General features: G+C 43.7%; 2 protein-coding genes and 1 long non-coding RNA gene across 3 annotated transcripts; 1 reads left to right on the top strand and 2 right to left on the bottom strand.

Annotated features, from left to right (window-relative positions):
• Positions 1 to 2,923: 2,923 nt before the first annotated feature.
• LOC114668630 (apelin receptor A-like) lies at positions 2,924 to 19,572 on the bottom strand. The gene is made up of 2 exons (XM_051921142.1): positions 18,401 to 19,572; positions 2,924 to 3,686 (listed from the first exon to the last, which is right to left on the bottom strand). The coding sequence occupies exon 1, from the start codon at positions 19,535 to 19,537 to the stop codon at positions 18,473 to 18,475; it is 1,065 nt and encodes a 354-aa protein (XP_051777102.1). The 5' UTR covers positions 19,538 to 19,572; the 3' UTR covers positions 2,924 to 3,686; positions 18,401 to 18,472.
• LOC114668632 (apelin receptor A-like) lies at positions 2,924 to 19,654 on the bottom strand. Its single transcript, XM_028824489.2, has 2 exons — positions 19,569 to 19,654; positions 2,924 to 4,853 (listed from the first exon to the last, which is right to left on the bottom strand). The coding sequence occupies exon 2, from the start codon at positions 4,821 to 4,823 to the stop codon at positions 3,759 to 3,761; it is 1,065 nt and encodes a 354-aa protein (XP_028680322.1). The 5' UTR covers positions 4,824 to 4,853; positions 19,569 to 19,654; the 3' UTR covers positions 2,924 to 3,758.
• Positions 4,479 to 19,552, top strand: LOC127526234 (uncharacterized). The gene is made up of 2 exons (XR_007933874.1): positions 4,479 to 4,625; positions 19,340 to 19,552. It is a non-coding gene; the product is annotated as an uncharacterized LOC127526234 (long non-coding RNA).
• Positions 19,655 to 19,899: the final 245 nt, after the last annotated feature.

Raw genomic sequence — 19,899 nt, 5'->3', positions numbered from 1 at the left:
TCCCTATGATACGGTTTGCATATTAGTAGGGAGAAATCCACAAAGGGAGAAAACGAGTCACGTATCTTAAAATAGTTTTTTTCATTACTAAGCTTACGAGAGCGGTTCTCAAACTGTGGGGCGCCCCCCAGTAACAAAAAAGGGGGCACGAATGTTGCCATATGTGGCGTAATTTCGCTATTCATAGGAAAATTTTAAACTTGCAGCGGAGTATCAGCAGCAAAAAATATAGGAATAAATTTTATTAGGGTTTCAAAAAAAATGTTGGGGGGGGGCGCAATTAAAACTGTTATGAACACTCGGGTCACAAATACTTAAAGGTTGAGAAACGCTGGCTTACGACAACCTAACAGGTGTCATTATCAGAGGAAAATGATTAGACATACAGGAATCAAAGGCAATCTATAGAAATGTGTGTGTGTGTGGGGGGGGGGGGATTAAATAAATACACACATATGTATATAAGCTGCAATTGGTAGGTTTTCCAGTCCCTTCAGTGTCAATGTGATGTGGGTGTGTGCATATATATATATATATATATATTATATATAAATAAATAAATATACATTATATATATATATATATATATATATATATATATATATATATATATATATATATATATATATATATATATACAATCAGACTGTGACAGACTTCGAATGCCGTGAATATATATATATATATATATATATATATATATATATATTATATATATACACACACACACACCACACACACACACACACATATTTGTATTTGCGTTCACGTTGGCGGATCAACTTCAAGGCTCATCAGAGGTATGTAGTATCACTCTTGGATGAGATGAGGTGCTGTTACTGACACTATCTCCATATTTTTTATATCAGTTTAATCATATCTTGAAAATAAAAGGCATTAATTTCTATCAAAAAATCGGGGTGTGTCCAAACTTTCAACTGGTACTGTACGTACTGTATATCTCCACTGGAATAAAAGGACTGTGTCTGTGTAAGCCTGTCCAATTGCTTTGTCTCCATCATTCCAACAGACAGAGCATCACAAAAATTCACAATGCTTTTATGAATCCCATTCCAAATGGCATACAATGGAGACATATGTATTGCATTTGTCATTCCAACAGATGGTGCATCATCAACATGTGTAGTAAAGCATTTCATTACTACAAATGTTGGGGAATTGCAACCTATTGGAATGACAGGTGCAATGCATTTTATTACTAAGTACATTACAAAATACATTCCAACAGATATATAGATGATTGATAGACAGATACTTTATTAATCCCAAGGGCAAATTCACTTTTGGTAGTGAGTTCACATTTCCCAGGATCACAGAAGGCACCGAAGGTTTGTAACGCCAGTTTCTTGCAAACCGCTTCGCCTTTAGCTTAGCACCGGCTCTGCTGCTGCGATACCGCCTTCATACCTCGTCAGGTAAATAGAGAACCACACCGGCGTGGGCTTGTGTTCTCAGCACTTGAAGTTGACTACCTGAATAGACGAGTCTCGGCGTGTAAAAATCCATCTCCAAGTAGTAAAAAGTGTCCAGGGAACGAGTCCACATAAAAGAAAGTGCTGGAGTGAAATACAGTAGATAAAAAGGTAGAAAGATAAAGTCGTACACGGAGCTGCTGGAAAGGCTGCCACTCGCGGCGGCGCCCGAGTCATATTAAGGTGGTGCTTTGCAAACATTAATGCCAAGCTCTATGCTGATTACTTAGTTTTCAACTTGCCTTAAGCGGGTAGCACAGCCAGTATAAAATATGAAGTAGGCGGGTAACATGGCAGTGCTCAGGGTGGGGGCATCAACTAAATTTTATATATGCGATACATCTTAATGTGCTTTACACAATACAAAAATACAAAAAAATTGTTAGATCAATAGACATGAAATATATTATATGAAATATTATATATATATGTATAGCTAGATAAATATGAAAGGCACTATATAACAGATAGATCAATAGATAAATATAAAATGCACTATATAACAGATAGATAGATATGAAAGGCACTATATAATAAATAGATATGATAGGCACTATATAATAGATAAATAAATATGATAGGCATTATATAATAGACTGATAGATAGATATGAAAGGCACTATATAATAGATAGAATACGTGAAGCGCCGCTGCCTGGGGTGGGAGGCACTGACCACAGTTTATGGTCTTCCTTTGTACAAACAGGGAGTCCATGCAAAGCCTGGCAGAGCAACACTCTTACAATTCCTGGTTCCGTATATTGCCACTCTACTGGATTGTGCAATTTATCTTACTTCCATTGCTTGACAAAGCACCACTTCATTCTCAGAAGTTGGTCCCTTTCACTTATAAGGTTCCTAATATGTGGACAAAACAAAAAGCTCCAAATCTAGAAGGCCACAGCAGGCTACTAACAGATGAAGACGACCCAGACTTCACCGGTGTGGCTGCATGTGCTCCTCTACGGCACCTTCATTTTTAAGAGTTTGAGGTTTGCGGTTTGACAGACAAACACACGCTCAGCTTTACATTAAAAAGGTTATAAACGGTGTCCGTTTGTAGAATAAACGTTGCCTTAGTCTGTAAATGAGTTTATCCTGCACTTTGTTTTCTCAAATCTAACTCTGTAACGTCCCTCACCTTTTCGGGTTTTATTAGGTGAGCTCCTAATGCCGACGCCCTTCCCTCACTTCACCCTTACCTGTTGGCTGTCAAAAGCGCTCAGCTGTTTCCATGAATTGTCTTTCATCCTGCTCACCCCCTTCCCTTAGTTGTCCCATTTGACTGTTTTATGGCACCGGTTTGGCATTCATCAAGCTGTGAGATTTATGAGCAAACCAAATGGGAAGAAGCCATTAGAAGTGGCAGAGGGACACCTGCAAAGGCAATTGAGATCAACTTTGAAATCAAGAGGAGGAAGAACACAAGGCTGAATTCTCTTAAGGGTTTATTGAATATTCACGTGAAAGTCCTTGTAGTGTATGGTTTAAAGACACACACGCACTTTTCATCCCCCCCCCCCCCCCCCCCCAAACCTTCACGTATTCCACGGCCATGTGATAAAACATCAGACATTCATTGCGCACTACAAGCTAAAGTTGGCATAAAAACGTTTCTTTAATCACAGAGTGCCAAAGACATTCGACAGTCAATATTTAAACATTTAGATTTGTCAGTAAATACACTTGCGACTAAAACCGGGTCATTTTTCATGTGAACGCCCCTCTACCCGAGTAAATAGTGACACATAGCACATTGTCTCTAAACCCGGTTAACACCTCAGTCGCCCACCTGTGCCAAACAGCAGTGCCCAAGTTGAACCAACTCTGTCACTCCGTCTTCCCCAAACGCGAAGGGCCCCCCTCCCTCCCAACTTAAGTGTGGTTACGAGTTAGTATTTTCTACAGTCTAATAAAAATCTTTCCTTTTAAACAAGTGCTAAAAGACAACACACAATGGCAAGGAAAGGGCATTGTTAGTTCTCCCGTGTCGATCCTACAGAGAAAAAAGAATTGCACATTTCGACAAATTGCCGACAGTGTGGACGGATTTATTTTTCCTGATGCCTTTTTGTGTTTGATTAATGCTTTGTAAAGTCTTAGTAATGTCAGGGGCAGCCGGCTGTCCCTCTTGAACACGTCCGTCCCCCGAAGAGCGTCTGTCGCTTCCGTAGCTGCCTTTGAACAGGCGCGCCTGCACCCGTCCCGCGCCCGCGCCTCTTCGACTCCGCCCCGCTCACCTGACCGCGCAGTCCGCGCCCGCCCGCTACACCTTGGTCGCCAGCGACTGCACCTCGGACTTCTGCGTCTGCGCACTCATGGTGGACGACAGCGAGCTGATCTGTCCGTGCACGGCCTTCTTCAGGTTCAGGAGGCACAGGCACTGCGAGCGAAAGCGCAGGTCGAAGAAGGCGTACAGGAAAGGGTTGAGGCAGCTGTTGATGTACGCCAGGCAGGTGGCATAGGGGTGCGCCAGGAGGATGAAGCGCAAGAAGCTGCAGGACTCGGGCATCAGCTGAAGATACGAGAGAGCATCGACCGTCTTGAAAACGTGGAACGGGGTCCAACAGAAGGCAAAGACCACCACCAAAGTGGTGATGATCTTGAGCAGCCTGCGCTTCTTCTGGTCTTCTTTGCGCAGGTTCTGGAAATGTCGGGTGACGGTGCTGCCGATGAAGCAGTAAAAGCCCGTGGTGAGGAGGAAAGGCAGGAGGAAACCCAGCATGGAGGACGACAGGCTGAGGCCGGCGATCCACAAGCTCTCTTTTTGCTCATCTGTGGTCACAATGGTGAAGTCCAGTCCGCAAGTTGTCTTGTTGTTGTCACCCATCACGGTCGTCCTGAAGAGAAGTGTGGGCAGTGCCAGGGTCCCGGCTAGGATCCAAATGATGGCGAGGGAAGCCAGCATGGTGCCCCGCGAGCGCAGGCGGGTGCTGGACAGCGAGTGGACGATGGCGAGGTAGCGGTCAAAACTGAGGCAGGTCAGGCAGAAGACGCTGGCATACATGTTGACCAGCACCAAGTAGCTGCTGATCTTGCACAAGGCGTTGCCAAAGGGCCAGTGATAGCCGAGAGCCGTGTAGACTGCCCACAGGGGCAAAGTGGCCACAAAGGCCAGGTCAGCCAGGGCCAGGTTACCGATGTAAGTGTCCGCCGCCCTCCTCTTAGACTTCGACTTCCAGACGGTGAAAATGACCACGCCGTTGCCAGAAAATCCCAGAATAAAAACCAGCATGTAGAGCACTGGGATGATGGTGTAGGACGGCTGCCATTCGGAGTAGTCGCAGTAGCTGCCGTTATCGTAATAATCGTCCAGGTACTCGGAGTCCATCTTGGAAGAAATCAGCAGTCCGAGCGAAAACTTGGTAGAGTTAAAAGTGTCCGTCTGAGCGGAGTCGGAGTTTAAATAAACCAGCAGACCCCCCGCCCCTTTCCTATCTGCACAAGGGGGTCCTAAAACAACACTCAGCCGGCCGCCCTCCTTTTCCTCCTCCCCCATCTCTCCAGCACATGTCTGCCCGTTCACACAGAGGGTCCCGCCCCTGTAATCCCATTTTATAAATGAGACGCGAATTTGGAGGAAAAGAAAGGAAAAACAAAGCGAGCCAAATAGATAATCGGGCGAATTTAGGTGGGCAGGTTTTGAAGCACTCGTGAAGAGTGGGGGGGGTTTGGGGGTGTTGGGTTAGTCAGATCAGACACGCAGTGCGGCGTCCTGGTTCAAGCGTTGGACTTCAAACCCAGCGGTTGTGGGTTCAAATCCCACCGCTGACACTGCAGTGTGACCCTCAGCAAGTCAGGCTTGGATAACAAATACATGGAAGCGATGACATCTCAAGTCGCCTACGGATAAAGATGCCAGCCAAATAACAAGAGTGGCAGGCTGACCGACCCAGCGTCCCGTTTTCTATGCAGTGTGCCCCATGAATTTTTAATAGTCAAAACTCTTGAGGAGGGACGGTCCCTCTTAATGCTGCACCCCAATAATCAACGAATGGGAGGATAACCCCTTAATGCTGCCCGTGGAAAATCGATGAGTGGCGGGGTCCCTCTTGCTGTCACCCCAACAATCAACAAACAGTGACAATCACCTAGTGGGGAGACAACTCTAATGTGGACCCCCTAAAATCGATGAGTGGCAGGGTCCCCTCTTGCTGTCACCCCAACAATCAACAGTGACAATCACCTAGTGGGGAGACAACTGTAATGCGAACCCCCTAAAATCGATGAGTGGCGGGGTCCCTCTTCTTGTCACCCCAACAATAAACAAACAGTGATAATTGCCTAGTGGGGAGACAACTGTAATGCGGACCCCCTAAAATCGATGAGTGGCGGGGTCCCTCTTGCTGTCACCCCAACACACTCCAAACAGTGACAATCACCTAGTGGGGAGACAACTCTAATGCTGCCCCCCTAAAATCGATAAGTAGTGGGGTCACCTCTTGACGTCATCCTATAACAACTGACTAGTTTGGGGGTCCCTCTTGATGTCACCTCCAATAATCAACAAGCAGTGGAGTCTTTCTTGATCCCACCCCCAAATGTCAATTAGGTGGGGAGGTCCCACTTGATGCCATTCTCAACAATCAATGTGTGAGGGAGAGATCCTTATTTATGCACCCCCCACAACTGACAAGCACGGGGGGGGGGGGGGGATCCTTCTAGCTGGTACTCTGACAGGGTTAATAACCCCCAATACGCTGAATTTTTTAACTTTATGACGCTTTGCCCTCCCCTCTTGGTATTCCAGATGCCCCCCTTTATCATTTTTATGTGGAGCCAGGGCAGGGGGACAGAAGAGCTGTTGGCAGCCGTGCCTAAAAGCTTCCATGTTATACAGGAATGAGTGCGGGCGTCGTCGAGTGCGAGTGTCCCACGCGATGGGTTGTCCATTCCAGACCCTCCGGGCACTTTCCAGGATTAAGCGGATCGGACAACGGATAAAACACCGCGGCATCGCATTACTTTATTTGTTAGTGTGTGCCATCACCAAACAAAAGTGCTGTTACAGATAACTGTACCAGAATATCCTCAAACCGAAAATCCAGTTCTGGCCATGGCGTGGATGAGCCCTTCCTGGAGGTGCTGGGGACATCTAGGTGGCATCTGTGGACCAGAGTGCAAAGCCCACCGGCACATCCATCTACTTCAGCGTGTCCCATGCTTTATAGAATGAGCAGCAGAGGAGTTTTTATTATTTATATGGTAGCATCGTAAGGACTCGATGTCCCAGGACGTTATGCTATCGAAAACTGGACTCTTAATGAGGAGGTCTTTGACGCTCGGGTTTCAAGCTGCTCGCTTTGTTTTGTGATGTTTGCCAATGACAGTCTTCTAATGAAGTTTGTGGCTCACCTGCCAGCCCTAACTGGTGCTGCCCAGTGTATGTGTCCTGCTTGGGTGGCCTTTCCCTGACAAGTGACTGTGCCCATTTGCCACTTGTTCTTGTGCCGAATTGAGAGGCAGACTGCATCTGTTCATCTTCTAGACTTGCTCATCGTTGTGGGGAAGACGGAGCCAATCTCAGCAGTCATCAGGCACAAGGCAGGAACATTCTGTGGACAGGGTGCCAGTCCCCCCCACCCACCTACACTCTTAATAATAAAAGGCGCCAGACTAGTTCTCCAAAGTGATGCCATAGTAGACCCTCGTCTGGCTCCTCAAAGAACCCCATCCACTGGAAGCTTCCAGAAGGAACTTTCATTTCTTAAGATCTGTAACAGGATCCGTGAATAGATGAAATGCCAATGAGTTCCTGATTTTAAAAGGACTCTCGCTGAGTTCAGCTTTACTCAATCTGTTAGTATCCTGCCTACTACACCATCAACAGCTCCGTTTTGTCCACAGAACCAACATTGTGCGGAAAGAACAATTCCCAAAATGAAATGCCCCTTAGTCAAGACACAATTCTACGAGGATCCACACCACCCAGTAAAGAGCCAGCAGAGCGTAACCTGCATGTTCTTGGGCTGCGCATGGCCGGAAACTCAAAGGAGAACGTGCAGACTCCACACAGAGAGCAACGGGACGCGAGCCATCAGCAATGCTGTATACAAACGGACAGGCAAAGGGGTCTTAAAAACAGAGAAAGCAAATATGGAACCACCAGACTTCTTACCCAGCATGTCTTTAAGGTTAGACGAAGAAAAACCATTGCAGTCAGATGGGAAACCCGACTTGGACACGCGGAGAACGTTCAGCCTGCACACGGAGCGGCGAGCAGGACTCGGACTTGTGAAGCTCTGCGCCTCAGTTAACGATGGTATATAAAATAAGGATCGAGTGAATGGTTATATTACATCATTGGATTAATAACTGTCATTTACATTTAAGCAGCATTTTAACTGTCATTATCAACGAATGTAAAGTAGTCCTGCACATTGAAACCAAACAATTGCTTCACTGCCGACACAGAATTGTATATGACAATCATATGATGTAAATTAAAAGCTGAATGAAACAATGTCAATTTAAAATGGACGACGACAGCATTATAATTGCTGCCTGCATTACTGTTACTCTGCGGTGGGCTGGCACCCTGCCCGGTGGTTTGTTTCCTGCCTTGCGCCCTGTGTTGGCTGGGATTGGCTCCAGCAGACCATGTGACCCTGTAGTTAGGATATAGCGGGTTGGATAAATAATGGATGGATGGATTACTGTTACTGAGACGAATGGCACACTGCTCTGCCCCCCCAGACTCTTTCCTGACAGACTAATAACATTACGACCACAGTTTTCACAGCAAACAGTTTTACATATTTAGTAAACATCTTATCCACATAATGGACATTTTGCGAGTTCGTAGTCAGTCCTCCAGTTCAAACTTCCGTCCATCCTCTTTCCAACCGAGCGAGAAGCTGCAGCCGGACCGAACATGCGTCGAGTGCAAGGCAGGAACACCGGGGCTGGGCCCACCTCAGGAGGAACCCCCACTGGCTGGCACACACACACCAGGGGTCACTTCACCTAACCTGTACACTGGAAAAAGTATAACATTGATGTTGTTCATTCAACGTAAATTTTCTCTTTCAAGCAACATAAGATTAGTCATTTAGTGTTGTAGCTTGAAATATCTGGTTTCAGATCTCAATCAAAGTAAAAAAATTTGTTTGTACCAAAGTAAGTTATGGTAGAGGGAATAAACGTAGAAATCCTATTTCAGTTAACTTAATATTTTAGTTTTCTGTGTGCTGTGTTTGAGGGGCCGTTTGTATATTCTTCCAGTCGAACTTTCCAGCGTGCTGGCTTTCCAACTGCCAAAAAAGAAGAACAACTTAAAAAATAGTTTAAGTATAAAACAAGTGAATTGCACCCAATCACTCTACATGATTTGTCTCAACTTAAAAATTGTGGGATAAATAAGCTAAAAATAATTATATTGGTTCAGATTGAAAATATTAAGTGTGAATCATCACCTTTTTTTTCAGTGTACGCGAACACGCGGAAAACACGCAAAGTGCAGGAGCCCCTTAGACACAAACCGGGGTCTCCTCGTTATAGAAAAAAACGACCCCCCCGCCCAATTTCTAATGAAAAGCAAAGTGTTACAAAGACTTGCGTTCTCCTATATGATAAGGCGTTTGCTGATCGTGTCTTCCCTTCAAAAATGATATACCGCAAGGCTCAATTTTTAAATCGTCAAAGTTCTAATCCAGTTTTCAAGTTACGACCTTATTACAAAAAGGAGATCTTCGCCAGCACGAGTACGCATACTGTTAACGTGCTAAAATGATACCTAAAAGGGTACCAAACGAGAAACATTTGGGGGGTTGTTGGGGATTGGGGGCACAAATCTGCATGCTGCGTGGGAAACAAATCCCCGCAATGGCGACTTGGCAAAACTGAATGAAAAGCTTCGAATATCGTGTTAGGAATAAAAGTCAAGAACGGACCCGATCATTATAGGAGCAGTTCGGACTGACAATGCAAAGTGACGAAACGGAGCAAAAGCCATAATGACGCACGTACCGCGCGAGCTCCATGCACGCTCGGCACCTAACAATCCTTTTGTTTTCCGAGACCCCACAACACAATATGAGGTTTGTTTCTATAGTTATGTATTGGATCGCTCATTCGACTCATTGCCTGCGCACCTAATGGCCGATTATTTTCCTCAGAGCAGACTGTCTGAGATGCTGTGACTCGGATTAGGGCCGCGGAGGTGCGGGCTTAATCCCCAAAAGTAGCCTCCGCTCTTCAGGACCCGTTCCCAATTCAGACCTGATATCTTTAATTAAGAAGGCTGGTCTTGTTTGCAATACATTTACAGAGCTGAGATAAAGGACTTCTCCCAAGGGGCCTTTGATCGTCATGGCAAACAAGAGCTAAAGTCTCTTCGCACCTTCTTGCAAGCGATTTTCACCTCTCTGAGCAAAACGCGTCAGAAATAAAACAGGCGAGGCGAGCCGGGGGCGCAGGTAGCGTCCCAAGTGACCGCAGGGTTTCATCCCATACTGGACTGTACAGGTCCATCATTTTAGGTCTTTTTATTTCGTTTTTTTTTTTTTTTTAACTCGTCTCTCTTAAATGAAATCGCAGGAGGGCGAGCGGCGCCAGGGCAGGTGGGAGTCGCGACTTTAATGAGAGGGGAGCCGCTTTGGACGCGGCGGCGCGGGGCAGTCAAAGTGACGAACGCGTCTGATGTGCTGGGAAGATAAAACGAGAAGCGCCTCAAAGTCAGGCACTGCCCGAAATAGAGAAATGCTCAAAATATGTTGAACGAAAACTTTAAATAACTAATAAAAAAGGAACAGACAATAATAATAAGAAGAAGAATCTATAAAGCGTGCGGGCGGAGTTTAAAGGGGAGGCAAACGGATGCGCCACCCAAATAATCTCCAGTAAAGTGTTGTTTTCCTTAAAAAAAGGCCACAGCTAATGTAAATAAGTTAATAATCGAAGAATACTGTAAATTGTAATCTGAATTTACCCATGGGATTAATAAAGTTTATCTAATCTAATTTAACAACACCCTTCTGCATTACATACATAACAGATTACATTACGGTTTCCAATTCAGTATGTGACCGGCCACTTTTACTTTATCTATATTTTGTATTATATGCTTTTTTTACACGTCAGATTGCGGGTACGTACCTCGAATTTAAAGAGCGGTCAAATCGCGAGCGCGCGTGCGTGCCCGCGCAGTGACTGAGCACCTTGTTTAGGCAGCAGAGCGTCGGTCAGATCAAACCTCAGGCACGCGTCACACACACCACAGGGACAAAATATGAAATACACACACACACACACACTCTATTTAATGAAGTGTCGAAAAGGAAAAGGGCTTTAACTTTCCGAAACCCATATATCCAGCGCAGGAACGCAAAAGAAGCCGAATACAGCAAGAATCAGGCGCAAGTGTTTTGTCATGTCAACCGCGTTCACGGAGCGTCGGTGCTTTTTCATAAACTCCACGTTTTGAAGGAATTTTTGCAATAAACTAATAATTTATGATATGCGGCTTGGGATATATGAGGTAAATATGCAGCAGTAAGGTTGGGATTCTAAAAAACTAAGTTGTTTGTTTAAAGATCACCCCCCCCCCCCCCCCCCCCCCAAAAGCCTCAGGGTCAAAGTTTCACTTCTGATGCCCACCATGTGTACACATTCATCGTTTATTCTTGCAAAAGTGTCTCCTCAGACACATCTGAAGCTCATCCTCTCAGTTCCCCCCATTGGCGATGCCACTTTTCTCACGCTCTGTGCGCGAGGAACGAAACGCGAAGACTTTACCGTTATTTAATTTTATGCGCATATTATGTCTGTTCGGCAAAAATGATTTAAAACCTTGTAGTTCACAGAAATCGTTAAATTACGCTGCCATTATCTTGCAGTTAGAAATAAGGGGTCTATATGTGGCACTTTTACGGAGTTGTGTGTAAGGATGGCTTCAAAAAGTTACAATTCATCCAGGGAAGGTGTGTGAAACTTTAAAATAAACAGACAGATACATAGATAGATATGAAAGACACTATATGAGATAGATAGATAGATAGATAGATAGATAGATAGATAGATAGATAGATAGATAGATAGATAGATAGATAGATAGATCGATCTTTATTTGTACCCATGTGAGGACAAAACTGAAATCTTATATCTCAAACTGCGACCTAACAGAAAAATTAACAGAGACGTGAATGTGCCAATATTTTAATTCATTTAACTTTAACTCTTCTTGATTGCTGGTTGCTTTTACTGGTTACGTTTTGCTGCCACAAATAGCACAACTAATTTGATGCTAAAACCAAGCCATTCAAACGATTTTCTTTTAACAGAGACCTCATCAGCCTGGGGGTCTGTTGTCATTCCTCACCTCTTTCATGTTAATCTTCCTCAACATTAACACACGTTTTTAATACCTAAAGCTTGGTATTCTCGTTTTTCCAATACACGATTGCAATGAGTTGATTTAACTTAAAATACACACGTTTTGTGCACACGACACTCCTGATTGATATTTTAAATGAAGGCCCCGTTCTCTTTTTTTACTTCTTTGTGCTCCAAGGAAGCCCCTTTCCTTTGTACAGCTTTCAAGACTTGATTTTCTACCCAAATGTTTGTGTGGTCGGGGACGCTGATTTATGTCACCTTTTTCTAATGCGCTTGCAAACACCCAACATCACAAAAGCAGCTTTTGCTTTGGTTCAAATACAACATGAACATTAATATTAAAATTCCTTTACGCGAAAAGTGCAATCGACCAAAATCAATCAAAACGTGTTTTCTACTCTGTATTGTTTGTGTTGTTATATTGCATATGCATAACACTCAAAGTACCTGATTAGCTCTACAAAACCACGGTGGGCTGCGCTGGAGAAGATTTATGAATGGCTTCTGAACGCTTGGAAAACGCTTCAGTTTTTATTTCTGGATCTTTCGGACTCCAAAGTCCAAGAAAACCCCCACATATGACAGATACAGCATTCAGCTCATCTTGATGTCTTATCGCGTCATCCCATTTGTGGCCCGCTATAGACTTAAAAACTCCTCATTTTCAGGGCATTTATGAACCTGGTAAAGAAAAAGCCAATTTAAGTCTTCAACATAATGAAGTTGTGCATCCCCCCTAATAACGCACAAAGGGTAAAACTACTCCTTTACACAAAGCTTTGAAAAACTGCGGATCGTAATATGTCGAGTGTCGTTCCTTTCAGGTTGCTGACCGTGACTATTTTTGATATTTGATTCTTTAACGGTGGTCCTATCCACAATCGGAAAGGTGAAAATGACAAATTTCAAACATAAGCATGTGGGGTATCGTTTTAGACTATTTCAGAGTCACCGATTATGAATATGAGGTGATTTTTGACCCTTTCCTACCCCACTATGGAGTTCTGTGACACGGTGACACATTTCTCTTGCAACCAATGGAGAATATTTAGACTTTAAATATTAAGCACACATTTTAATATTTCATATATTTGACGCAACTGTTTATGTACTTCTACTTCATGAAGTAAATCATGACATTTCTTATGAAGACCCTTAAATGGGGCGGTTTACGCGAATTCTGTTTTTTTTGGTGTGTGTGTGTGTGTGTGGGGGGGGGGGTGTTAATCTGTGGAATAATTTAAGTACACCACATATTATTTTAACTTGGATCTATTTATTTAGGGGAAAATGCATAAAAACCCTAATTAAATCTAAAGATATTTTTTGAGAGACTAACAGAATAAGAACCCCGAACTTTAGCCCGTGTGCTTGTACAGCAAAAATCGTTTTAAATTCAGAAATCCGTTGGCATTTCGCAGATCTGTTATCGCCTGTTCACGGCTTTTTACGGAGAGTGTCACAGATCTAAATAAAACGTTCTTACATCTCTTCATTGGGAAGCAAAAAAGGCCCCCATATGGCCTCGCATTGAAGATGCTTTATGGCACCTTCACTCTGAAGACGGGACCCTTTGGGCGAGGAGCACTCCAGCCTCGGACATTCCGTTTGTGCTGTCATATATCATATTTATTTCAGATATTTATACAAACACACACATCGGGCTGACTGGCCGGCCTGTTAGTTTCCAGTTTCTGTGTGCTGGTGACGGTTCATAAAATTACAAATTTGGGTTGAGAAGCTCTTGTGTTGGAATTTAGAAAGACGGCCTGGAAACGTCAGAATCGATCGACTCCTGCTGTGTGTCTTCACCTTGCGATGACGGGGACTTTCTTGTCTTGTGCCCTCCCGGTGATGGCGCTCGCCGCGACCCTGATTAGCGCTTAAACAAAATGGGGAAGGAGCGATGTCTGAGGGCTCTAACTGGAGGACAGTGTGCGTATTCTACAAACATTGTATTAACAACAAACTCACAGTTATGAATGCGAATACATAGATATGGATTAAATATGTGTTGACAGTGATTAAAGTGGAGCCAAATTACTGGCCGGGCTCTATTTAGGGCGATAAAGTAAAATTGGACCGAACAGCCGGTTTGCTATTTCTGATACGCTAAGAAGAGGTGCCTGTACCGGCAAAAAGCTGACCTGCACTTGATTGGAAATATAATTATTCAATCAATCTTTATTTTATATGCTGTCATTTGCAGTGCGGCACAATGGCAAAGTGGTTAGCGCTCCTGCTTTAGGAGTCCTGCGCGCCGTGTATCCGAGTACATACACATAGACATACACTTTGTAACCTGTATTTGTGTGTGCTAGACCATCAATTATGTTGTCTGTTAGGTTTTTTCTCTGAATTTACTGTCTTAATCTTCTTTATTTATTTATCTGGTTTGTACAATGCTATATGCTGTATACCCTGCCGTCCTTTCTTATATTCTGTAAGTGCCTTGAGCATGGGAAAGGCGCTATATAAATAAAATGTATTATTATTACACACCTCAGACCAGTTCAGGCTGCTTGTTGTACTTGAATGTCCAGGGTGACGTTTACATGTGGTGCAGGTAGGTGTCTTGGTTGTCATGCGCAGCAGAAGCGCGGGGCAGTTGACCGCTCACTGCCTTGGTGTTCCGCCGCACACTAAAAACGCCCCGCACTCTGAGATGGGGCAGCGACCTGTTAAGTAGCATCTGTTTCACTAACTTCGGTGGTTATGTACGGCTGAATACTTTTGGATGCACTCAAATTATTTAAGGCTTCCTGCATGGTGGATACCAGCTTTTACCCGCGCCGCACTGAAATGCACACTATGTGTACACTGTATAGATGTGATACAGTACATTACAACATCTCATTTAAAAAATCCAAACAAAAACACAGGTTAAGAGTTCGAACTGCCACACTAACAATTAGGTGTTTTTAATCTATGAAGTCTCCTTCGGAAGGCGCTATATAAATCCAAACTCCTTTCTTCCAGGAGGACATTTACCGTCTGACGCCGCTCAGCTTTTCTTTTTCGTGTCGCCGATTTCTTTCACCGTTAAAGCTTCGTCCGTCAGTCGGCACCGTAAAGATGATCATCATGCGTCTTTAATACCTGAGATCAGACACCTGGGTGACGTTAAGAATTAAAAATGTTTACCAGAAGTGTAATTTACAAATTGCAGGTGATTTTTGTAAATTAAACGTCGAGGCATGCAATTTTAATACTTTGCATTTGTAGGGTATTTGATATTTTTTAGAACAAAACGGCTCAGGTAAGACGCGGGTTTGCTGATAGGTGACCTGACATTTTTGTTAATCGATTTATTACCGTTTAAGTCCGAACCACAAAAGCTTTGTCAGCAAATCGCCATGTGTCACAATAAGCTACATTTAATAAGTTCATTTGGGCATGGGAAAGGCGCTATATAAATACAATCCATTACTATCATTATTAATGTCATGTTCAAAAAACTAAACTAACAATTTTAAATTTTAATTTTAAACAAACTATGCGACTCTTCAATTCCATCCGGGGGGCGGGGGGGGGGGGGGGGGGGGGTTAAACGTTAACATTACTCAAAGTTATTGTCTGTTTTTACCTACATTTTTATTACTCTTTAATTTAATAATTTTTTTTTGTATCAGTATGCTGCTGCTGGAGTATATGAATTTCCCCTTTGGATTAATAAAGTATCTATCTATCTAATTGTTATCTTACTGAATGCGCTTTGAGCATGCAGGGAAAGGCGCTATATACAAGGGACGTTCAAAAAGTTTTCGCACTTTTATATTTTCGTTGAAAACTTTGAAGGCGGGAGGGAGGAGTAGTAACTGGGCATTAAAAAGTTGGTACGACGCTGAGAAGATTGCCTCGCAAAGGAAGGTGACTATGTAGATAAGTGATGTCATTTGTTTTTGAAATTCTAAATAAACAGAGTTAAAAAAAAGTGCGTAAACTTTTTGAACGCCCCTCCTAAATACAATTCATCACCATCATCATCATCATTATGATTAATGTCATATTTATGTAAAAATCAGTGTAAACCCTTTGAGAAAATTCCATACTGCGTTGACCTGAAATTCATATTTTTTCTCAACTTTCTAACTTTTCATTACAAACTAGTATTTTTATAGCGCCTTTCAGTCGCGAATACCCCAGAATATTAAGCAGTTTTTTCCCCTGGACGTAACCATAACATGGCCAAACGACTTAAAACTTAAACCAAGACTGAACCTCGGATATTTCTTTCATATAAACGCACGCACACACGTATGTATGGATACCTGTACAGTACATATATATAGAGGAGTGTGTGTATAAATATTATATATATATATATTATATATATATATATATAATAACACTAACCCACTAAAACGCTTTAAGTAATTTAGAACAGCGATATAAAATTATTATTTGGCCAATTGCTGGACAGATATTGTTGGTTGATATACGTCAATCACTTTCAAGCTACTTTGTTTTCCTATGTGTTTAAACAAATCTGAACAAATATGCGCCTTTATATGCGCATTAATACTCTATTTAGTGTTTTGTAAACTGTTCACTTGTATTTTAACTGAGAACTTGTCACAGCGCTCATTCAATCAAGTTTACAGTGCGCGATAAAATTAGAATAGCACGTCGGAGGTTAGCCTTAATTCGTTTTGGTCATTGGCTTTGTGGAAGATAGCTGTTGTAATGCGCAGTCACTGCCAGCAGGAGGAGTACGATCCATTCGACACACATCCAAGGCGTCCGACGCTCGCTTTGTGTTTTTAACCTGGTACTTCACACGGTCGCTCAGTCAATATTTTTCTTTTTCTCAATAATTTTCTTTTATTTCACCATCTTTAAAAGCACCATATTAATTTAATTAAACCTTTGGAGCAATTATTAATGCATTGTAATTAAGGGACTTGAACTTTAATGTAAAAAACGAAACAAGTCTTACGGAAAGAAAAGCGTGAAATCACTCGGAAAAACAGTTTGCACAGTATTTAAAAATCACAGAACTTTCGAACCTATTCTTAAACTTGACTTGCTTGTATGGAATGTTGTTGGATTCTAATAAAATCAATGAAATTAAACAAATAAATAAAATTTAAAAAAAAACAGAACTTGAAGCTGAACCTAAGAAACAAGGACAGAGAACATCTGGCAATCTGAAATGAAATAAGGGGCGATTTTTACACAGTTTTGACCATTTTCTGAAGTAGTTCAGCCAGGTACCTGGAAATGAAATCTTTTTGTTTTGAAAATATGACAAGATAAACTGTCTAAACTTGTAAATGTTTGTAATTGAGCAATGATGTGTTTCAAAAACAGCTTGAAGGGGAAAAATTCATAAAACGCGCAAACACGCAAATACCAGCATTCTAATACACGATGAAAATACTTCATGTGCACGCAGTGAAATAGCCAAGATGATACATAGATAGATAGATGTGACAGGCGCAATATAAATACGAAAGACACTATATAATAGATCGATAGACATGAAAGGAGCTATATAACAGATAGACAGATAGATAGACAGATGTGACATGCGTAATATAAATACGAAAGGTACTATATAATAGATCGATAGACATGAAAGGCGCTATATAACAAACAGACAGATATAGGGAAAAATGAACAGCACATAATTCAGTTTCTGAAATTTCCTTGTTGCCTGTATTATCGCTCGTGCATAATCCTAAACTAAAAACATAGCTGAAAAAAGTGACCGCTCAACACGGGCTCGACAAAGTAAAATCCCTTTTGTTGTCTCCTAAGCTTTTGTCATTTCTTGTTTTGTTAATAATAATACTAATAACTTAACAAACGCCTTTATACAAGGCGACTTACAAAGCAAGTTAGAACAGCTGCAAGAATAAGTTCAAAGTTTTAGTATTGGGATGTGACATTGGGACAGCTTAGCTAAAGAAACGAGTGACTTCCCCTGGTTTGTCACATTTCCTGTGTTCCAAGATTCAGCTCACAATGATCGATAAGAGGAAATAAAAACAATTTTATTATTTTTTATTATTATTATTATAACAATAGAAGTTTATCTGTAATGTCAAATACAGCAGTTACAAGAACAACAAAAAACAGCATTTTAGTGGGCACCCTGCCATGTCCCCAGCGGAGTCTGCCTCTTATCACTCGGCAGTGCTTTACATTCAACAGTTGTGCGCTGCGGACCCCCCAGCAGTCCTCTCTGCAGCCGCCACCCCCACCCCCCCTTGACATTTTAATTGACTCACCAAAGCACATTTCCATTAATCAGCCCCCCTCTACACATAGACCTGCCACTTCAGTCCCGTGTCTCGAGTGCGATCACCATTTGTTTTGTCAACTCTATTTCGCCAGTCCTTCTCTCTCAAGTGCTATAAACAAAGTTAAAAAAGCAAACTTTTTTTTTCCAGGGAGAAAAAACAAAACATCGGATATAATCTTCTTTTCCAAACACCCGTCACGTTTTATGATTTTTGTTTGTTTTTTTAAGCAGTCTTTGAAGTCTTTCGGGGACAGCCAGCTGCCCCACCGAATGCATCGAACAATCCCGAAGCTCCGTTATGTACAGCGCAGTGGCAGGCGCGCCAGCACTCGTCCCGCGCCCGCGCCTCTTCGACTCCGCCCCGCTCACCTGACCGCGCAGTCCGCGCCCGCCCGCTACACCTTGGTCGCCAGCGACTGCGCCTCGGACTTCTGCGTCTGCGCACTCATGGTGGACGACAGCGAGCTGATCTGTCCGTGCACGGCCTTCTTCAGGTTCAGGAGGCACAGGCACTGCGAGCGAAAGCGCAGGTCGAAGAAGGCGTACAGGAAAGGGTTGAGGCAGCTGTTGATGTACGCCAGGCAGGTGGCATAGGGGTGCGCCAGAAAGACGAAGCGGAAGAAACTGCAGGATTCGGGCATCACTTTAAGATATGAGAGGGCATCTACAGTCTTCAGGATGTGGAACGGGGTCCAACAGAATCCGAAGACCACCACGAGAGTGGTGATGATCTTGAGCAGTCTGCGCTTCTTCTGGTCTTCTTTGCGCAGGTTCTGGAAATGTCGGGTGACGGTGCTGCCGATGAAGCAGTAAAAGACAGTCATGAGGAGAAAAGGCAGGAGGAAACCCAGCATGGAGGACGACAGGCTGAGGCCGGCGATCCACAAACTCTCTTCTTGCGGGGCACTTAAGACCATGGAGAAGTCCATCCCGCAAGCGGTCGTGTTGTTCTCAGTTATCACTGTTGACCTGAAGACAAGAGTGGGCAGTGCCAGGGTCCCGGCTAGGATCCAAATGATGGCGAGGGAAGCCAGCATGGTGCCCCGCGAGCGCAGGCGGGTGCTGGACAGCGAGTGGACAATGGCGAGGTAGCGGTCAAAACTGAGGCAGGTCAGGCAGAAGACGCTGGCATACATGTTGACCAGAACCAAGTAGCTGCTGATCTTGCACAAGGCATTGCCAAAGGGCCAGTGATAGCCAAGAGCCGTGTAGACTGCCCACAGGGGCAAAGTGGCCACAAAGGCCAGGTCAGCCAGAGCCAGGTTACCGATGTAAGTGTCCGCCGCCCTCCTCTTGGATTTAGAATTCCAGACGGTGAAAATGACCACACCGTTGCCACCAAGTCCCAGAATAAATACCAGCATGTAGAGCACTGGGATGATCGTTAAGGACGGCTGCCATTCGGAGTAGTCGCAGTAGCTGCCGTTATCGTAATAATCGTCCAGGTACTCGGAGTCCATCTTGGAAGAAATCAGCAGTCCGAGCGAAAACTTGGTAGAGTTAAAAGTGTCCGTCTGAGCGGAGTCGGAGTTTAAATAAACCAGCAGACCTCCCGCCCCCTTCCTATCTGCACAAGAGGGTCCTGACAGAGCTCAGCCAGCCCCCCCCCCCCCCCCCCCCCCCCTCGAGAGGGGTCTCCGCCCTCACACGCCGACAGAACGAGCGGCAAATTAAAACAGCACTCAGCACGGTCATCCGCGGCCGCTTCTTCAATTACAGCCGACCCCTGCGGTGGGGGGCCATGCAAAGCGAGATCCGAGAAAGGCGGCGAAAACGGACAGATGGAGAGAAGCAACTCTTTACATCCACAACGGCGTATTAA

The sequence above is a fragment of the Erpetoichthys calabaricus genome, chromosome 18 (assembly GCF_900747795.2).
Source record: "Erpetoichthys calabaricus chromosome 18, fErpCal1.3, whole genome shotgun sequence".
Taxonomy (NCBI): domain Eukaryota; kingdom Metazoa; phylum Chordata; class Cladistia; order Polypteriformes; family Polypteridae; genus Erpetoichthys; species Erpetoichthys calabaricus.
The sequence above is the reverse complement of the archived record's forward strand: the minus strand, read 5'-3'. Positions and strand labels throughout refer to the sequence as shown.